Source organism: Leptinotarsa decemlineata, unplaced genomic scaffold (assembly GCF_025532065.1).
Source record: "Leptinotarsa decemlineata unplaced genomic scaffold, Ldec_3_MD MMD2_tig00026374_RagTag_RagTag, whole genome shotgun sequence".
Lineage (NCBI taxonomy): Eukaryota > Metazoa > Arthropoda > Insecta > Coleoptera > Chrysomelidae > Leptinotarsa > Leptinotarsa decemlineata.
The window spans coordinates 1,345,493-1,366,644 of record NW_027412710.1 but is presented as its reverse complement, the minus strand read 5'-3'; the positions used below and the strand labels follow the sequence as shown (position 1 = coordinate 1,366,644).

The following is a 21,152-nucleotide window of genomic DNA, read 5'->3' as shown; positions in this document are numbered from 1 at the left end:
AACGGCTGTGAAGCAGGAATTTTCGTAAATGGTAACAATCAGAATAATCAACCCTAATAATAACAGGGTGACTCTCAAGAAAGGGCAAGTAATATTCAACTGCGAACCGATTGTGAGAAATGCGAGAATCGAAGAAGGAAGTCCATTTAAAGCGTGCTCAACAACCTCTTTCAAGAATACGTGGAGCCATCTGTTTTAAGAAGAACTATGCAAAGTCACCCTATTTGTAGAGGAAGGAAACGATATGTTTGTGAAGGGCAAAATCATTGGTAGAACGATTTTAGTTCAACATCGGATCGATACTGGCGATGCCAAGCCCATATCCCAACCAACAAGACGACTTCCCTTCGCAAAGGACAAAGCTTCATCCATCGTTAAGGGCATATTGGAAGAAGGGGTACTCGAGGAATCAAAGAGCCCCTGGTCGTCACTTGTTATGTTAATGACTAAGAAAGATGGATCGACGAGATTCTGTGTAGACTACAGGAGGCTCAATGATGTCAAGAGAAAAGGCAGTTACCCTCTCCCCAGAATAGATGACGCCCTGAAGGTTTTGGCTGAATGCAGATGGTTTTCAATACTAGATCAGAAAGGCGGATATTGGAAGGTGACAGTTCGTCCCGAAGATAAAGAGGAAATTGCCTCCCACCGGTAATGGATTATACAAGTTCAAGTATATGCCGTTCGGATTATGCAATGCACGCGCAACATTTGAACGCTTGATGGAGTTGGTATGGAGAGGGCTCACCTGGAAAGCAACTTGGTCTATCTTGATTATAATAGTCATTGGAAAAAGTTTTGACGAACATCTGTCAAACTTGAGGGGTGTTTTCATGAGGCTGCGCACCGGTTTTGGAGTCGCCTTCAACGGACATGATATTCCGTGGACCAACAAAGGGACATACCTGGGGGTCATCTTAGACAGGAAATTAACATTCAAGTCTCATGTACGGCAGAGAATCGGAATGGCTAGACACGCCAGACAACGCCTGGCACCTATTATAGGACGCAGAAGCAACATGGGGTTGAAAGTGAAGTTGCTGCTGATCAATCCGTTCTCATGCCCATAATACTGTATGCCTGCACTGCCTGGGGCCAGTGCGCACAGACATACAGAAAGAAGATACAAACGTTTAAGAACGCGAGCGTAAGGGCCACCGTAAACGCACCATATTACATTCCAAACAGATATATATATATATATATATATATATATATATATATACAGAGACCTAGACCTGGACACGCAATATGTGGACGTACATATGAGAGAACACGAAGAAAGCGTGTTCGATAGAATCAGATCGCACAACAACCCAGCGCTACGAGATCTACACGATGCGTTAAATATGGATGACCCCAGATTCCAAGAAATGGAAAAAACACCCAAAGCCGACCAAACAGAATCAACGACCACCCCCACGAGTCGCCGTTAGGCGACTCAGGTAAGCATAAACTAATCATATAAACTCTCTTTCAGGTAGGTTCAACGCAGAACAATGCAACCACGATTCACTTTTCTTTAGATTCACAATGCTCGACGCTAACAACAATAATCGCCGGTTAGTTTTTGGGGGCCCCCATGCAAAAATTCAGTTAGAAATGATCACAATAAAACAATTAACCGATCAGAAAGTATAAACACATAAAGGTTGACTTTCGACCAAAAAAGGGCAGATGTCAATCTTGCTGAAGTAAGTTGAGGACTGCTCGGAGAGCGGGGGTCGATAGGGTGGAGTATTTTAAGTGTTGGATTTCTTATATGATACGCCCCTGTCATGTTTTATAACAACTGTCATGACGACAGAAGAGAGATTGTCAAACAACGACAGTTAGAAATGTTGGTTTTTGTAACTCCGTAAAAATATACATTCATTAAATATATGCAACAGCATTTTCAATACTAGAACCAGCACAGATTCGAGTGGTAGCGATAGGAGTACAGAAATAACGATACAAACACAGTCCACTTCAACAGCAAGGCACTCCAGCACCACAATAATATACATTAAGTTTTCCTTGCAAAATTTATTTTGTGGGGCGAAGTTTTTACTTCAGGGCACTCAACCCGGGAGGGGGCATGGGGGGGAGTTCTTCCAGTTTAAACTTCCTCTTGAAGATGATCACTTGGTGGTCGTAACACGTGTCAAGGTGTTAAAAATAATGATTTGGTGTTGAGAAAAAACTCCAGAAATATTCATGTTCATACTCTATTTTATTATTTGGAAAGCATTTCATTCGAATATTCAGAGAATATATTTTAAATACTAGCTTGTATTAGAATGTTGAATTTCTGTCTTCATTTGATCATAAATATTACTCATCTTCTATTAAGCACATGCGTGGAGCAATTAGAAAAAATATATTTATTATAAAATATGTACAGAAGTAAAATTCAATTCAATACAATATTTGAGAGTAAATTACATGATGATGACCTGATAGGTAGAAATCAACAAATATTATATAATCAGATCCATTACAAATTCTATGATGTTTAAATTACAGGAATTAAGACACGTTAAAAAATATCACAAGGTATATTCACACAAAAATCCCCAGGATTTTCCTGTTTTAATTTTGACTGGAAGGGGAACAGAGAGAACCATGGAGTTTTCCATATTTTTCTTTATAATCTTGGCCACTTTTCCAATATATTTAGTAGGAACTTCGTAAATGAGTTCGTCATGCAAATGGAGTACTATTCGAGGTCTACTTCTTGTTTTGTAAAAAATACTCTGCAGTTCCTTTTCTACTTCTACCATTGCTTTTTTCACTATATCAGCTGCCGACCCCTGAACTATTGAATTTACAGCTTGTCTTTCAGCTTGCCCTGAAAAAAATGGAGTGAGATTGTATTATAATTCATTATAATGGTCAGAAAATCCAGAAATAGTTGAAGGAAAGGGGGTTCAAATAAACTGTCATTATGTAGGTATAAAAAACAATTTGTTAGGCATTTCAATGATCTTGTTAAATAATGAAGAATAGGGAACTTTCAAACAAGAAAAAGTTTACATATGTTCAATAGATACATGTCAATTACCCACATCCTTTCGTTTCTAACAATATTTGAGTGAACCATTATTGATGATATATCTTTCAAGTTTGTTTATGAATATTTGTAACTATCATAAAGTGAATTCTGCTAAATCAACATCTATAGGGAGAAGTGAGTAGTTTCAAATAAGTTGATATCTGTTTAAATTATTAGTAAATAAAAATTTATTAAAACGATAAAAATAAAAACAACAATAAAAATTAATTGGCGCTCCGGGGCGACTTCATTGATTCCAGTGGCGCATTTGCTTTTTCAGCTGCAGGAAACCCCGTAAAAACCTGCAGCACCACATCATCTGAAGATTTTGATCTACCAATGTCCTCTCTCTTATAAAACAAAATGTAGAGTGTCTCCAGAGGCTCCAATAGATTCAATGCATCACCAGAACACTTTGTGACACGACTATAGTCAAACTTAAACCAGTCCGTTTCGTCTTTGACCAAGGCGTAATAATGACCAAATTAGAGATCTTTTCTGAAGAATAAAAACATGTTTTTCCCCTATAGAGGAACCCCACATCAATATATTTTGACCCATATGAGAGTAAGCCAGTGAATAGTAAACAGTCCTAACACCATCTAAACTAGTCTTTCTCATAGTGGGCGATAACGCCCCCTTTTGGGCGCCGGAGGCCTATAGGGGGCAGTAAAGGGCACAGAGAAGATTGAAGAGCGTTGAAGCGGTTTAGGGGGGCGATGACTAATTTAAAAATGTTTTTTTGCTTTCAACACAAACTTCACCACTCCTTTACGCTTAACTCGCGTTTCCTCGTGTAACGCCATCTAGGGGACTAGAAAGTAACTATTTCCTGTTCGATAGTTTTCAAACTGTACAATAGATGGCGGTAAGCTTCAATGTCTCCATTCTCGAAAGTACTAGGCCCGCCCGCTGCCTCATATAAAAGCGCGCATGCCATCCAGCCAGTAATGTCATTCGACGATATTACGAAGTGATATTAGATAGCGAATAGCTAGGTAAAGTGCTGTACGTGCGGTGGTGAATACTGTGAGTGGTGTCATTGGCAAGTTTTTAATACTCGATTTTTTACTTCGGCATTTTTGAAGACAAAATTATGTCGAAAGCAAAAAAGAAGAAACGGCAGTATAGCGCGGAATAGATAAAATATGGATTTATTGAAAATCACACCAAGAAATCATGTCATCCATAACTAAATTAATGTTGGTTTCACCCCCTCCGCAGTATTTCCGAAAACTTCTGTAGGTCATTTATGTAAATAGAGAAAAGTAGTGGACCTTGAATCAGATGCTGCATCATTCACAGTCACTATCATTTTCCTATCTTCCATAAAAGTTTTTATCCATTCAAGAAGTAACCCTCTAATGCGAATGTTTCATAATTTATCAACCATTATGGCATATTTTGGAACTTTTATAGGCCACTCAATATTTTATTTTTTAGTTCGGTCATTGTTGAAACTAGTTCAGGTTCTAGCACTTCTTCAAAAAATATTGAGTTTCCATTGAATTCCGAGACTGTATGTGGTAGTGTTCTGACCTACATGTCTCAACAGAGCTGCTCTGGCAAAGTGGCAAGCAAATTTATTAGCAATTTCTGTTCCATCATTGATCCGGATACCATTTGCTTCAAGATAAATCTCCCTTTTATTGTCAATTTTGGTTTTCCCTCTGAAACTATTTATAATATCCTATGTAGCTTTCTGTTAGTTTTCAGATATTTCTATTAAATTAGCGTAATATCCTGTTTTTATCTTCTTTAATCTATTTGAATTTCTCTTTTTTCCCTTCTGTAAATCTTGTCACTCACTTCTCCATCTATCATTCTTTTGTGCAATTCTTTTAGCTGACTGCTTTCATTCTTAACTTCTCTTGTTACCCAACTTTTTTTTGCTTTTTGTTTTACATTAAACCTATTTACAGTACTAGACACGTCAAGACACCAAGTCAATTCCTTCATAAAGGCCTCAAATGCATTATTTGTAGTAAGTCTACTTGTACAATTCCAATCTATATTAATCAGTCGTGTCCCAAGTTCTTGTAGTCAGAGAATCATTCGCTAAAGAGTTGGTAAGATTGCATGAAAAAATATGGGCAAGATGTTTGGCTAGTAAAGTATCATGTAGGAATACACTAAAGTTTTCAATAAATTGATGGATGTAGCCGTTACTACGTGGTAGGAAATCATAATGAAGAAAAGAGAATTGAAACTTTCTATGTTTTTTACCACTTTTATTTGTAACTAACGTTACTGCAGTTTCGTCCTTTAAGGACATTTTCAAACTTATACATTAGAATGTATACATTATGTATATGTCGCAGCCAACTGGTTAAAATAGCCGTTCAATCAAACAGCCCTTTGACTGAACAATGCCATTCAATCACCCGGCTATACGTCGTTTAGCCGACTTGTTGACTGCAACGTACAACACTACAGCTAGACGACGCTTAGCCAACTGGTTGAATGGCAAATTAACTAGGGTGACCATTAGTTTAGTATGTAATTCGAAAGAATAAAAAAACTTTTTGTAATTTCCTCTTCTTAATATGAATTAGCAAATTAATAATTACGAATCCAAAAGAGAAAAGCGGCGCTTTCCCTTATTTACAAAGTTACGGCCCTTCAAAGTTCAAAGGGCAACTTTTCAGCCTTCTTTTTCTCAAGATAAACTATTTAAAAACACAAGCATTTATTCACCTAGCGCCGCGGTGGTGAGCGCTGAACTAATTCAATTAGACGGCGGCGTTTGAATCAGCTGTGTGTTGAACGTTATAAGTGCCTCAAATATTCAATTAAAAGGCTATACTATAATAATTTTCAATTGAAGGTAACTCATATACAAATTGAACTGAGAGCTAATGGCAACAATGTTAAATGTTAGAACTAAATTCTTACCGGGGTATTTTTATTGTCTATGCATCGCCATTGTAAATAATTGAAAAGTAAAATGATTCCATAAAAGTTGCCCCCCCCCGTAACAAGATAGCTTCTGCATATCGATAGGATATACGAGCGAATAGGTGAACCAGTTCGTTAAATACTTTGAAACATCGGTAAACTGATCAACACTTCGCAGGTCTATTATATTTGCGCCCTTAAAATGCCATAACTAGTCATTCGGTTTCTTCATTATCAAGCGTCCTTATCTGCATAGGCGTAGCTTGTTCTGTTTCATGTGAAGATGACTTTGTTTTGTATTTATAAATATATTTTATAATCTTTATTAAATAGACTGTTTTATTTATTAACTTCAAAATATAAGATAGAGTTGGCTGATACTTGTTTTTTAAAATACATTATCATAGATTTTCATCACATTCACACTTTATTGTGAGACAATTAGTTGACCAAGTCATTGAACTCAGGTATAAATGTTCGTTAAACTCAGATATAACTGTCATTAATTAGTTCCTAGAATATTATTAGTTTCTAGGTAGATAGTAATATTTCAAAAAGTATATATAAATCACAATGTATGTAGAATTCAGTTTGTTAGTGAACACACTTGAAAAAACTACTGTGCAGCGAAACACGTGTTGCGGATTTGTCAATCTGTTCTAGTGGAAAACTCACAATAAAGTTTTTTTCAAAACATATCAACTTTAAAATAGTTTTTGAGGTAAGTAAACAACTGACAAATAGCTGAATAATATCATTGAATTTTATAATTTTTAAAGTATCAAGATGGATGCCATAGCAGGTTTAAGTAATGTACAAAGAAAGTGGAAGTTTATGTCGTTAGAAGAAAAACAGATTGTCTGTAGAGTGTACGAAATTTAAAAAATACCGGAAATATCCGTGTCGACAATTGGACGCATTGTACGTGAAAAAAAGGTGACTGGGATTGTGCAAGCTCCAAAAGTACCTACATTGTCGTGGTAGAAAAAAAATTGAATTGGACGAGTACCAGAAAAATGTTGTACGTTATTCCATTCATTCTTTCTTTTTTGAGAATAAAGCGCCAACCCTCGAATCCATTAGGACAAAGGTAATGGATAATGATCTCATTCCAAAAATGAGCAAAGAGAAGAAAAATAATAAAAGAAGATTTGAAATTTATATATGCCAAACGATCCCGTAATACTGTCTTAATAGAAAGAAAAGATATCATCTCATGGCGACGGAGATATCTTCGTTTTATTAGAGAAATGCGTTCTGCTCACAAAAAGATTTATTATCTGGACGAAACGTGGGTGAATGCTGGTCACACAGTATCTAAGATCTGGCAAGATACTACTGTAACTAGTTATCGTCAAGCATTTGTGGACGGTTTATCAACAGGGTTACGCGGACCAACGGGTAAAGGACAACGACTAATTGTCGCCCATATAGGTAGCGACAGTGGCTTTTTAGAAGATAGTGCACTAATTTATCCAAAAAAACGGGGGATTATCACGAAGACATGGACACCCAACGCTTTGAAGGATGGTTTTGAATGGGTGAATGCTGGTCAGACAGTATCTAAGATCTGGCAAGATACTACTGTAACTAGTTATCGTCAAGCATTTGTGGACGGTTTATCAACAGGGTTACGCGGACCAACGGGTAAAGGGCAACGACTAATTGTCGCCCATATAGGTAGCGACAGTGGCTTTTTAGAAGATAGTGCACTAATTTTTTTATCAATAAAAACGGGGGATTATCACGAAGACATGGACACCCAACGCTTTGAAGGATGGTTTTGAATGGGTGAATGCTGGTCACACAGTATCTAAGATCTGGCAAGATACTACTGTAACTAGTTATCGTCAAGCATTTGTGGACGGTTTATCAACAGGGTTATGTGAACTAACGGGTAAAGGGCAACGACTAATTGTCGCCCATATAGGTAGTGAGAGTGGCTTTTTAGACAATACTGCACTAATTTTTTTATTAAAAAAAAGAGGGAACGCCCAACGCTTTGAAGGATGGTTTGAATCCCTTCTTTCACGAGTCGAGCCAAATTCGGTAATAGTAATGGATAACGCTTCTTATCACAGCCGATTAGTAGAACAGCTGCCAACTATGACCACTAGAAAAGCAGGCATGCAGAGTTGGTTAGGACAAAAAGGAATTTCATTTTCCGAAGACATGGTTAAGGCCGAGCTTATGAGTATCATTAAACAGCATCGTGACAGATATCGCCAGCACGTGGTGGATACAATAGCTCGTGCTGAAGGCATCACCATTTTGAGACTTCCTCCTTACCATTGCGAGTTAAACCTGATAGAATTAATCTGGGCTCAAATTAAGGGTTACGTAGCTCGTGAAAACGTGACACATAAAATTTCTGATGTCCAACGTTTATTAGAACTCGCAAAGGAACGGATACGGAAAGAAGATTAGGCTAATGCTGTAGCCCATGTGATCAAGGAAGAAGAGAAAATGTGGAGATTGAACGAGATGGTAGACACTGTTTTCGACCAAATAATAATAGATTTAAGTGTGACTGGGGATTCCTCTTCGGACGAGTCAATGGATTCTGAAACTTCATAAGCATAACATAGGTAATTATTTCCTTGCTTTGTAGTTCTCTTTCTATATAAAAGGAAAGTGATAATTATTTTGTAAATTTTTCTGTTTTTTGAAGTACTGTATTAGGCATAATAAGAACATGTAATCAGTTTTACCATTGATACCAGGTAGCGCCACCAACTATAACAATTTTTACCTAATTACCTATGTGTTAAAATAAATAAAAATATTATTTTGGTACGCCTCTGCAGAGTTGGTAAGAGGATTATCTGTTGGTCACTTCAAGTGTGACGTTGCTAATGAATCACCTTCAAATCTAAAGCAAATGAACTTCAAACGTTCAAGCCAGTCTCTATATACCTACACAGTAGGTTTACTGGACTGACGCCTATCAGAAAACAACTACTCCCCTGGCTAATACCACGAAAGGCGTTGGATTATATCCGACAGGCGTCAGTGCAGGAATGTTCACAGAAAATTTCCTGCATATGCAATTGGCAATACAACTGAAAGAGTCGACCTTCAATTGTGGAACGGGCTCACTTGCAGACCGGTTTCGGGCTTATTAGCCACTCATCAGTGCAAGATAGTGACCATCATCGACCGAAAGTTAATGATATTCCACAATGATATTCCGAAGTTGGAGCGAACATCACAAAATGTCACCCCATCTAGTGGACGAGGTACTAAACAACTGCATATCCGTAATTTGCACCTTCAATTGAAAATTGTTATAGTATAGCCGTGTGATTGAATGGCGTTGTTCAGTGAAAGAGCAGTTTGATTGAACGGCTATTTTAACCAGTTGGCTGCGACATATACACGAGCTGAAAAAATTATCAACAAGAAATGAAAATTATAACTATAAAATTAAAAGATTCCAAACCAAGTTACTTCACGAAGTTTCGATTGTCAATATCCACAATCGTCTTCGGGTTAATAGTTCAATTTTTTTGGTTGTTGCTTGTATGTTATTTCATTGTAATTTCAGTTTTTTGCTTGACAAAATTGTTTTTTTAGCTAACCTTTTTAATTTCTTCACAGATTCTTTCAGGGATTTCAAATCAATTTATATCAATTAGACAATGGAAGTCCGAACTGATGAAATGTATCACGAAACATTGTAGGACAAAACTGCAGTATTACAAATACAAGTGGTAAAAAACATAGGAAATTTAATTTCTCATTTTTCATAACATAGAAACAGCAAGTTGAATAAAAGCTCGAATTAAAGTATTGACGTTTGTTGCCTAGTGTTATAAAGAGTTATCAAAATTTTATGACAAACCTCTCTTCGTAAGGCTGCAATCATTGATATTGGGCAAGTACCTCCTTCTGCCAGTTATAGTTTCAATATAACCAAGTGTTCTGCATTTCTGAATTGCGTCTTTGATAAATTTTTGGACGCCTGGGTATGTACACTTGAAGGTTTCCATGAATTCTATAGCTTCTTCTTCTTCTTGCAAGTCAAGCTGATCCGCTAATGTTTTACTCCCCATACCATAAATGATTCCATAGCACAAACTCTTCGTATTCTGTCTCATAGCATCTGAAACCTAAACATAGGTACGAGTATTACATAGAAGTATTTACTGAATTTATTATAATTAATTTTCAACAGTAATTAAACTTCGAATGGAAGGCATTCAAGTTGAAACGTTTGAAAGCTAGATGTCGTATAGTATCATGGATCTTTAGATGAAATTGAATATAATCAATGGAATAATAATATCATATAAACACTTGTATAGCTTGAAGTGATGTAGTATATTGTCTCCATGACATAGAACATAGCTTTTTTTTAGAAAAACCAGTTTTATTTCTCAAGTGTAACACAGAGTACAGATGTAAATATAGTATACAACTGTTTTTCAGATATTTTCAGTAGAATAATGAAACTGATATTTATGGAAAAAAAAGTGTATTACAACTAGGCCCAATTAATGGAAATTCAATTCTTTATTTATCCATTCGAGCAAATACAGCTATAGGACAAGTCAAAAAACATATAGACATACAACAAAGTACAGTGAGTGAAATGATAAAATAAAATAAATTATGTACATGCATAACAAGGATTGCAGACAAAATATAATTAACATAGGATAGTGAAATAATACATGTTTACAGGTTGTTCTTTAAAAAACTAATTCATAATAATCTTCTAGGGAGTAGGGACACAGATCAATTAGTATCTTTTTCACTTCAATAGGAAATTTCCGGTTTGAAAAGGATCTATATCTATGTGGAAGTCGATTATATTTAGCACAATTATAAATCAGAACTTTTCATTAACTGTGTTTCATACTAGATAATGGGGTCCAACCCGAAACCGGTCATATAAATAAAATTTACCAATGGTATTTAGACAAAGAAATAAATATGGTTGAACTCCACGAGGGTTTCCCCTGTATGAGGGGCGGGTAAGAATAATTTAATAGGTATAACATATTAACAAATTGATGCATAATAATAATAATAATAATTTCTTTGGTTGAAAAGTACAGTTGACAGAAATCAATGCACAATAAACAAAGAAAGTGTCAATTATAAAAGTAAATAAAAAAAATATATAAATGTAAATAACTACATATAACCGTTTTATAAAAGTCTGTCCAAATAATATGTAACCATATTATAAGTCAGTCAAAATAATATAAACAATACAATAACACAAACAGTGATAAACATCCATAAGTAATAAAAGTAACATATAAATATAAAAATATAAATGTAACCAGTTAAAGACTATAAAAAAGCCAATAAAATATAATCAACACACAATTTCTCAAGTATTGAAAGTAAACACTTTAACCAAATGTGTTAAAGCTCAAGATCTCAGGTTAGTTGATTGGTGAATTCTTGAATGGTGTAACAAGTCCTTTGAAGTAGCATTTTTTTCATATACACAGTTACACAGTCACACCCACATACCCACGCTATTTATACTGACATATATAAAGACAATTCACCATATAACATTAATACATTAATACAAAATTAATAAAAAAATATGAGGTTTTTATTCATTAGCTTTTTGAGTACACTTTCACAGTCAAAGGAACAGTTTATTTAGTAATAAAAATTGTTCAGGTCAATGGACTGGCGATTTTTTTTGCTGTGGTTGGTCGTTTATCCCGACAATCAATTGCTTGCGGAATGAATATATAGAATTTATCAATTTCAGTTCATTAGATAACATATTGTAGCACCGAGGAGCCAGATAGGTGTAATTTCTCATTAAGATGTTTTTTTTTTCGCACCGTGGTATTGTGAGAATATAGTTTCTATTTCGATTTAACAAAAACACTTTTACCTTATCCTCTTCAACTCGATTCCACTTGGCGGCGATGGATTTGAAGACATCACCAGGTTTATTCATTACAGTACATAACAAATCATCTTTTGAAAAATGTGCTAGGATTCTCAGTTCCAGTTGACAGTAATCTGCAGACAATAGCTGATGATCTTCTAATACTTGGAAAGCACTGCGACAACTGATATTAACATTTTGTTTTGTGAAAGGATTTTCTATTATGAAATCTTTTGCTATGTTTTGCAAGTTTGGCTCTTGCATTGTTATTCGTCCAGTGGAGGTATGAGTAATATAGCATCCGCGAATACGATTATTTTTGGTAACTCTTATCAGTGGATAAATCATCTTTGTTAGAGTTGTATTTATTTTTCGCCACTTCACAATCATATCAGAAATAGGATGTTCATTTTTTTCTAAAATCTGCTTCTTTGTACTAATTTTTTTCCCTCTGAAAATTCCTGAAAATGTGAATAAAGGCAACATTATATGAAAACAAAAACTAAGTAAAGTGTATTTACTACATTACATACTCTAACATGTTTCTATTTATTTACTTTAACCAGCTGCCCCCCCCCCCCTACGAACAACAACCCTCAAATATAGAAACTTAGGCAAGCTATGGATTAACGAGGCCTTACCTATTAACGTGCGATTCCTATCACGTACATTTGTAGCAAGTCATTTAAAATCAAGACTATATGCCTTATATATTAGACAACACAGAAAATGAATAATATATTGCATTAAACTGCAGTCGAAAAAAAAATTTACTCATTATCTAGCACCTTACCAAATTACAAATAAAGAACAAGAAATATCGATGACAAAAACATGGATACTCATCGAATATTACTGGAATTTTATTCCAGTAATATTACTGGAATTTTATTCCAGTAATATTCGACATGTGTTTCGATCACCAAGTGATCATCTTCAAGAGGAAGATTAAACTTAATATACATACAATGTTGTCCTTGAATTTCACTAGTTCGAACTTCCATTCGGGTGATGACCGGAAGACGATTATAGATACTAACAATCGAAACGTCTTGAACTAACGTGGCTTGGAATCTCTAAACTTTTAATTTTCATTTTTATTTCTTTAATTTTTGTACAATCGTTCTGTTTTCACTTGTATTTTATTTCACTATTATTTTATTTCAGGTTATTTTTGCTTATTATAATTGCTAATTGCTATTTCAGCTATTCATTTTTAATTCTTCCTTTTTTAGTTGTTTCGGGGATTTCAAATCATTTTATACAGCGTGACTCACAGTCGATGGTAGGTTAGACGTTTCTGGAAAACGCAAAGCATGATTTTTCTGAAAATTTCACCTCTCACATTTCCTTACCTGTTCTATCGATCTAAAATATTTTCAGCATTGCGGCGTTGCCACTTCTATCAAAAAGTCCTAGCAATTATATTTTTTTAAATGGAACACCCCGTATATCAATACATTTTTGGGAGCGCTCTAGTATTTTAATACTTTTTTGTTAATAATGTCCTATACCTATCTTTATCTATTTTCGAGATAAAAAATAAAGTGTGCTAAATATGGTACAAAACATAGACTTAATTGAAATTAAGTACATCAGTACTCTCAATTCATGAAAAGTTGATATTTTGATAATAGTTTGGACAAACTCGAAAGATTCAAATAACACCAAGAAATCGACTCCATATCATACATGGCGTCCTAAAATTACTATTAATTCCAATGTGCATAAAAGTAGTCGAAAGTTCATTTTTTCAAATGAAACCCCCTGTATATTACTCGGTAAATTGAAAGATGGTGAAAAATGCTTCAAGATGATATACATGTCCCTATACCTAAATCGCCAAGTTTTCTTAATAAAGCCGTTTTTGTGGAAAAATATTTATTCACGTTTTACCTACAAGTGTTGAAAGTGGCATTTTATTTTGTGAGTGGGGATTATTGCGAAACGAGCGTCAGCAAGTGGAGCAAACTCACGAGCAAAATAAAATCACTTTTAACAAATGTATCATACAATTTTTTTTGTATAACGTTACTGCTGATAATAAAAAAAATTATAGGGTCCATTGGATTTGAACACACGATCTTTGGATTACAAGGCATATGTTACAACTACATACGCCAACTCACGTTGGCGTATGTAGTAACCTTACAAACTTCCTCTCGTTCATTGGTGTTAATTCAGGATACATTTGGTTGAATTTTTTACACGTTCTGACAATGATTTGGTCACTTTGTTCATGTGTATAATAAATAATTTCATAAGAACTTCGTTTGAATAATCGACATTTGCATTTATTTTGGAAGATAATTCTTCTAATTACTTATAAAAGTAACCGAACTGCTATAAGCTTGATAATTCCATTGCTACCTAAATCCAAATTCTAAAAAAAAAAAATGTTTTTGAAGAAGTGACTTTATTGAGAAAACTTGACAATTTAGGTATAGGGACATGATATATCACCTTGAAGCATTTTTCACCATCTTTCAATTTACCGAGTAATATACAGGGGGTTTCATTTGAAAAAGTGAACTTTTGACTACTTTTATGCACAATGGAAATAATAGTAATTTTAGCACGCCCTGTATGATATGGGGTCGATTTCTGTTATTTGAATATTTCGAATTTGTCCAAACTATCATCAAAATATCAACTTTTCATGAATTGAGAGTACTGATGTACTTAATTTCAATTAAGGCTATGTTTTGGACCATATTTAGCACAATTTATTTTTTAACTCGAGAACAGATAGAGATAGGTATAGGATATTATTAACAAAAAAGTATTAAAATACCAGATCGATTCCAAAAATGTATTAATATACGGGGTGTTCCATTTAAAAAAAGAAAGTTGCTAGGACTTTTTGATGGAAGTGGCAACGCCGCAATGCTGAAAATATTTTAGATCGATAGAACAGGCAAGGAAATGTGAGAGGTGAAATTTTCAAAAAAATCATGCTTTGCGTTTTCCAGAAACGTCTAACCTACCATCAACCATGAGTCACGCTGTATATTAGACAGTGGAAGCCCGAACTAGTGAAATTCATCATGAAACATTGTCAATCACCTTCAAACAAATGTTGTCCTTATTTATACCATATATACCTCTGCTAGGAACCTGCGTCTTAATAGGGAACTTGCAGAATTTTTTACATCGTAAATGTGTTCTGCTGTGATAACTATTAACTACTGCAAAATATGAGTAGTGAAATATCAATAGTAACTTTATAAAAAATATAAAAAGTTTCTTGCGTTGAAAAACCAAGCGTTTAAAGGCGTGAACTGCCATGACGTCATACTGTATTGATCCGGGCGCACGCATATGACGCATGCTGAGACTGCTGTTTAAATCTACTTATTTAAGCAGCTGCAGCGAAACTCTTTTGTGTAAAGTGTGATGAGGTCCTGTTTTTTTGGTGGATTGGTATTATTAAGTTGAATAGTTTCGTGATTTATGTTCAACCTTGATTCAGCTTTGTGTGTTGTTGAATTTATACATCTAACAAGGACTTTCAATATCAAAGGCAATAGAACTCAAACAATATTACGCAACTACTTCCATTAAATCACCCAATAAAATATTTATAAGAGTACCTGACGATGATCGTAATCGTCGAACAAAATGGTTAAATGCATGCAGAAGGAATAAAAATGATATATCACATAACAGTAAAGCTCTTTGTGTATGTGAAGACAATTTAAATGTAAGTATTTAGTCACATTATAATGGTCTTACAGCTGATTAATGGGAAAAACAGATTTTAAATAGATTTTTTTAAGCAGATTATTATTTATCTGATTTGTGAGATAATTGCGTTCAGGCTAGGGATATTGGAAAATTAAAAACTTAATTAATTTTAATTGTAAAGCTAATCAAGACTACCTAAACTGACACAATTTAACCCAAATTATTCATACATTCGTTGTGGACGTTCTTGGATTGGTGAAGAGGTCGGACACTAAGTAGGAAACATCTGTATACCGAAAAATCATCAAGACAATAGACCGTGCTTTCGGGTTCTGTAATACGAAGAAAGGCATCGAGAAGGAACTAGACATCATAAAAAATGATCTTCAATGAAATGGCTCCTCCAAAGCGATAGTGGAACAGACTTTAGCTAAAAGACAATAGGAGCCTCACAAGGAAGAGAAGCCGTCACAACCAGTGCTTGCACTTCCCTACATCAGAGAATTATCGGAAAGGATGAGAAGAATTAGATCCAAATACATCAGAACCTGCTTCAGATCCGGAAACACTATCTGTAGTAGCTTCACGAAAACCAGGCCACCAAACGCGAACTGCGGTTACAAGAATTGCATTTACCGGCTGAGATCAAACATAGGGAGGAACATTGGTTCAGGAGGAAATTCAAAGAAGCCGCATACATGTTGTCCAACAATTTATTCAGCCAAGCTAGCGTAGAGATACGTAACATATGGAAACCCATAATCAAGCAAAAAATGACCAACTTCCGCCAAACGGTCATCTCCCACTAAACCGGTGAACCGGAAAAAGGAAAGGGAAGATAAATGAAAGTACTCGAATGACCTATAAGTAGTCATCTCTCGGAGGAATTAGCCAGTCATCACCCGAAGACGATTGTGGACATTAACAGTCGAAACGTTGTGGAGTTACTTGGCTTGGAATCTCTTAACATTTTATTTTTGTTCAATTGTTCTATTTTTACTTGTATTTTATTTCATGTCAGGTTTTTTTGCTTAATATAATTGTTATTTTCAGCTATCAATTTTTTATTAGCTCTTTCAGGAATTTCAAATCATTTTATATAATATCAGACAATGGAAGTCCGAACTATTGAAATTCATATACATTTTTACCGTGCTAGGTAAAAAGGTAAGGCATCGTTAATTTTTAGCTCGCACAAGTCTCGATACTGCGAAATACAAATATCTTAGTAATAAAATTTCTTATAAATCAATCAATCAATCAAATATACTTTGTCTGAAGAACTACATCTTATAGACAAAGTCATAAATAATATGTAAGATACAAAAATCTACATAAAAAAAACATACACAATTTAATAAAATACAATAACATAAGCTAAAAAAGTGAAATACACTGAGATATTCAGCTGGAAATAACAAGACATAGAAATAAAAGTTAAGATTCAAGTGAATCGTCAAGATACTCCTGAACTGAAATAGGCCCTATCAACAAGTAGCATGTTAACTGCTTTTTTGAATTTGTTAAGCACTATAATTTCTTTAATTCGGGCTGGTAAATGGTTAAACAGTTTGATCCCGTTGAATATAATTGAATCCCTAACAAGGGAGCTCGCAGGAATAGGCAGATCTACGTTACTATTGTGGCTACTAGTATTATATGAGGAAGGGGGAGATGCACAAAAATATTTTTTTTTATCAAGCAAATTGATTCCAAGATAAACAGGGCAGCTACTGTTAAAATACCGTGAGCTATGAAAAGAGGCTTGCATGGATCCCTGGGAGCTGCTTTGCACATATATCGGACAGCCCTTTTTTGGAGCACAAAAATCATTTGAAACAAATCTCTAGAACAGACTCCCCAGAAGGCAATTCCATATTTAATATGGGGATCTATTAGAGCAAAATACGCTGTTCTTGAATGGGAGTAGCCTAGTTCTCTAGAAATCACTCTTAGTTCATAGCAACCTGAGGCAAGCTTCTTGCTTAAGTTTATTGTGTGATTTTTAAATTTCAGTTCATCATCAATGTTCAACCCTAGAAATTTATAATTATGTACCCTGTCTAAGATTTTGTCACCAAGGCAGATCTCAGGTAAGTTGCAGTGGAAAGTAAGTATGCTAGTTTTATTGATATTAAATGATAACTTAATGCAGTCGCACCATTCTTTGATTTTGTTGATGTCAGCTGACATAGCATCTTGAAGGGTAGGAATGTCCTTGTTGTGCCATAATAAAGTGGTGTCATCAGCAAAGAGAGTAATTGTGGCCGTTATATCTATAAAAGCTACGTCATTTATGTAGATAAGAAACAAAATTGGGCCAAGGATCGATCCTTGTGGTACGCCACATTTAATAGTTTGAGCAGAGGAACACTCGGTTGTTTTAACTACCTGTTTGCGACCTGATAAGTACGAATGAAACCAGTGAAGAGTGTTGCCTCTGAAGCCATACTGTTGCAACTTATTAAGAAGGATCTCATGGTTGACACAGTCGAAAGCTTTCGATAGATCACAGAAAATAGCAGCGACTGCTTCTTTAGCGTTATATTCGGAGTATATCGTTTCTAACAGAGAGAACATAGCATCATTAGTACCCATATTTGCTTGGAATCTAAATTGACGAGAAGTAAGGATATTATTATCATTGCAAAACCATAAAATTCTGCTTTTCACTAGTTTTTCTATGAGTTTAGCAAGAGTAGGAATAAGTGCTATAGGCCGGAAGTTGTAAGGGTCATCATTGGGTCTACCCTTATACAAAGGGATTATCAGAGATGTCTTCAGAAACGATGGGAACTCGCCAGATTCAAAAGACTGATTTATGAGTTGTGATAAAACCACTAAAGTTGAATAAGGTAGATTTTCAAAAATTTTAACAGAAATATCGTCTACACCTTTGCTATTCTTGTTTTTGATATTTTTGATAACTGCTATTATTTCCTCGGGATTTGTTTCATAGAGGGAGAAACTTTCTGATATGTCAATATTGGAAAGAAAATTTAAGGGATTAACAGTTGATGATATATTTTCGGTGAGTTTGTCCGCTATGGTGCAATAGAAGTTATTTAATAAATTGGGATCCAAGCCTACTTCGGATGAATGTTTATTGGACTTTCCTCTGAGATCGTTGATAATGGACCAGCTTTCCTTAGATTTATTTCCTGCTATTTTTAGTCTATGTTTGCAGTAGATCAGCTTAGCATGCTTCAAAGTAACTCTGTAAATTGACCTATATTTATTATAGTAATTGATAAATGAAGTTTGGTTAGGATCTATAAATTTTCTTATATAATGTAATGATCTTAGGTTCTTGGCAGAGATTTCAATACCTTTAGTCAACCAGAGTTTTCTATTTTTTATTTTGATTTTTTGTAGAGGAAATGATTTATTAAAATTTTCTAATAACCCATTGTAGAATGCCTCAAAAGGGTGAGAATTGTCTAAGAAGGAAGCCCAGTTTGTTTGCTCACAACGTTGATAAAACCTATAATAGTTCAGCTTGCTGAATAAACGACTCCTTTTCTCACATTTACTGGCAGTTTTGGAGGGGAATTTGGAGGAAAAGACTATAGCTTCATGAACTGATAGCCCAGATGGGTTAACCGAGCAATGAATTAAAGCAGTTAAATCTAAATTACTGCAAATGTAGTCTATTAATGAAGCAGAGTATTGAGAGATACGAGTGTGACAGTTTACATGCATGGATAAATTGAAAGATGTAAGGAGATTGGTTAATAGTAAGGTACTTGTGGAGCTGGAGTCATCAAAATTGATGTTAAGGTCGCCAGCGAGAATAACCGATGAACTATTTGGTAGTTGCGACAGGAATGATTCCAAGTGTTTTAAGAACAAATTTATGTCCGATGAAGGAGTCCTATATATGCATATTATGTATAATTTGAGTTCTGAGCAGTACTCTGAAATATGAAATATATTGCAACACTTTCGATAAAAAATAAATTGTCAAACAATTAAATATATTCCGGGAAATAACTAGAATTTATTCTGCTCACCTATAACTTTTGCCACATCCTTTGAAGATACGAAATTGAAATGTCTTCCAGCCAGGGAAAATGCTTTATTCTCAATAGCAGTCATTTGTTTTTTCAAGTTATCCACAAGTTCCTGCAATAACTTTTTGCTAACACATATACCCCCTAATTCCATATTTGTTAAACATAAAATTGTATCACACTCCACATCTAAAAATTTTCAAAATTATAAAATGAATTAATTTCTTTATACTCCAACCATATGCTTTAAAATAATCTGGATTTTCTTGTTTTAATGTATTTTTCAGGGAGTCAACAAGATGCCATGTCATAATGGCTTCTACAGCGGATCTTGTTCTAGGGTCCACTGCACTGTACAAATCCAGTCCAATGCTACCCACACCTTTGCATCCTCCTGACAATCGTGACAGTTCAATACCTTCAGGACAATATTTCATAACCTGAAAATGACATAGTTTGGTAAACAGTTTTGAGATTTATCAATCAATCAAATATACTTTATTGTCTGAAGAAAATACATCTTATAGACTAAGTCTGAAAATACAAACAACAATACAAGAAGAAATATATAAATAATGTAGAATATATAAAAAATAATAAAATAATATGCTAAGCGAGAAAATATTGGTTGTCGAGTGAATCAGGAGACAAAAAAATCATCAAAATACTCCAGAACTGAGTAATAGACCCCATCAAACAGGAGCCTTTTGACCTCTTTTCTGAATTTAATGTAAGCATTGATTTCTTTTATTTTAGCTGGCAGATGATTGAACAGTTTGATTCCATTGAAATTAATCGAGTCCCTAACTAGTGAGTTCGTGGGAGTGGGCAGTTCAATATTCCTGATGTGACTTCGGGTGCTGTGAGGAGGAGTGTGATTCACCCTAGACAAATGGTGTTTCTTTATTAAAAAGATTGTTTCCAAAATGTATAGGGAGGGTACAGTTAAAATACTGTGAGCTTTGAAAAGAGGTTTGCAAGTAAACCCAGGAAGCAGCCTTGCACATGTAACTGCCAGCTCTTTTTTGAAGGACAAAGATCGTATGAAATAAGTCTCTGGAACACACTCCCCAGAAGGCGATTCCGTATCTAATATGTGAATCTATAAGAGCAAAATAGGCTGTTCTTGAATGGGCATAGCCTAATTCAGTCGAGATGACTCTAAGCGCGTAGCAGCCTGAGCCAAGCTTTTTGCTTAGGTTTACTGTATGGTCTTTGAACTTCAATTATCATCTATATTCAGCCCAAGAAATTTATAAGCATGTATACTTTCTAAGATTTCGTTACCAAGGCAGATCTCAGGTAAAGTGCAGCGAATAGTAAGGATCCTGGTTTTTTTGATGTTGAAAGTTAATTTATTACAGTCACACCATTCTTTAATTTTTTTTATGTCTTCCGAGATGATCTCATGCAGAATGGCGTTATCTGTGTTGTGGCATAATAAGGTGGTGTCGTCAGCAAAGAGGGTGATGGTGGCTGATACATCTATGAAAGCTAAGTCATTTATATAGATGAGAAATAGAATTGGGCCAAGGATCGAGCCTTGCGGCACTCCACATTTAATGGACTGTTCAGCAGAGTATTTAGATGTTTTGACTATTTGTTAGCGTCCCGATAAATAAGAGTGGAACCACTGAAGGGTGATGCC

The 21,152-nt window shown here is 34.9% G+C and overlaps 1 protein-coding gene across 2 annotated transcripts in view; it reads right to left on the bottom strand.

Annotated features, from left to right (window-relative positions):
• Positions 1-2,343: 2,343 nt before the first annotated feature.
• Positions 2,344-21,152, bottom strand: part of DNApol-theta (DNA polymerase theta) — a 50,331-nt gene continuing 31,522 nt past the window's right edge. For both annotated transcript variants that reach the window (XM_023161514.2, XM_023161515.2), the window contains 5 exons: positions 19,743-19,944; positions 19,505-19,693; positions 11,808-12,265; positions 9,780-10,047; positions 2,344-2,833 (listed from right to left, as the gene is read on the bottom strand). In XM_023161514.2, coding sequence (XP_023017282.2) covers positions 2,532-2,833; positions 9,780-10,047; positions 11,808-12,265; positions 19,505-19,693; positions 19,743-19,944 — 1,419 coding nt within the window. In that variant the 3' untranslated portion in view covers positions 2,344-2,531. The remainder of the gene's footprint in view (positions 2,834-9,779; positions 10,048-11,807; positions 12,266-19,504; positions 19,694-19,742; positions 19,945-21,152) is intronic.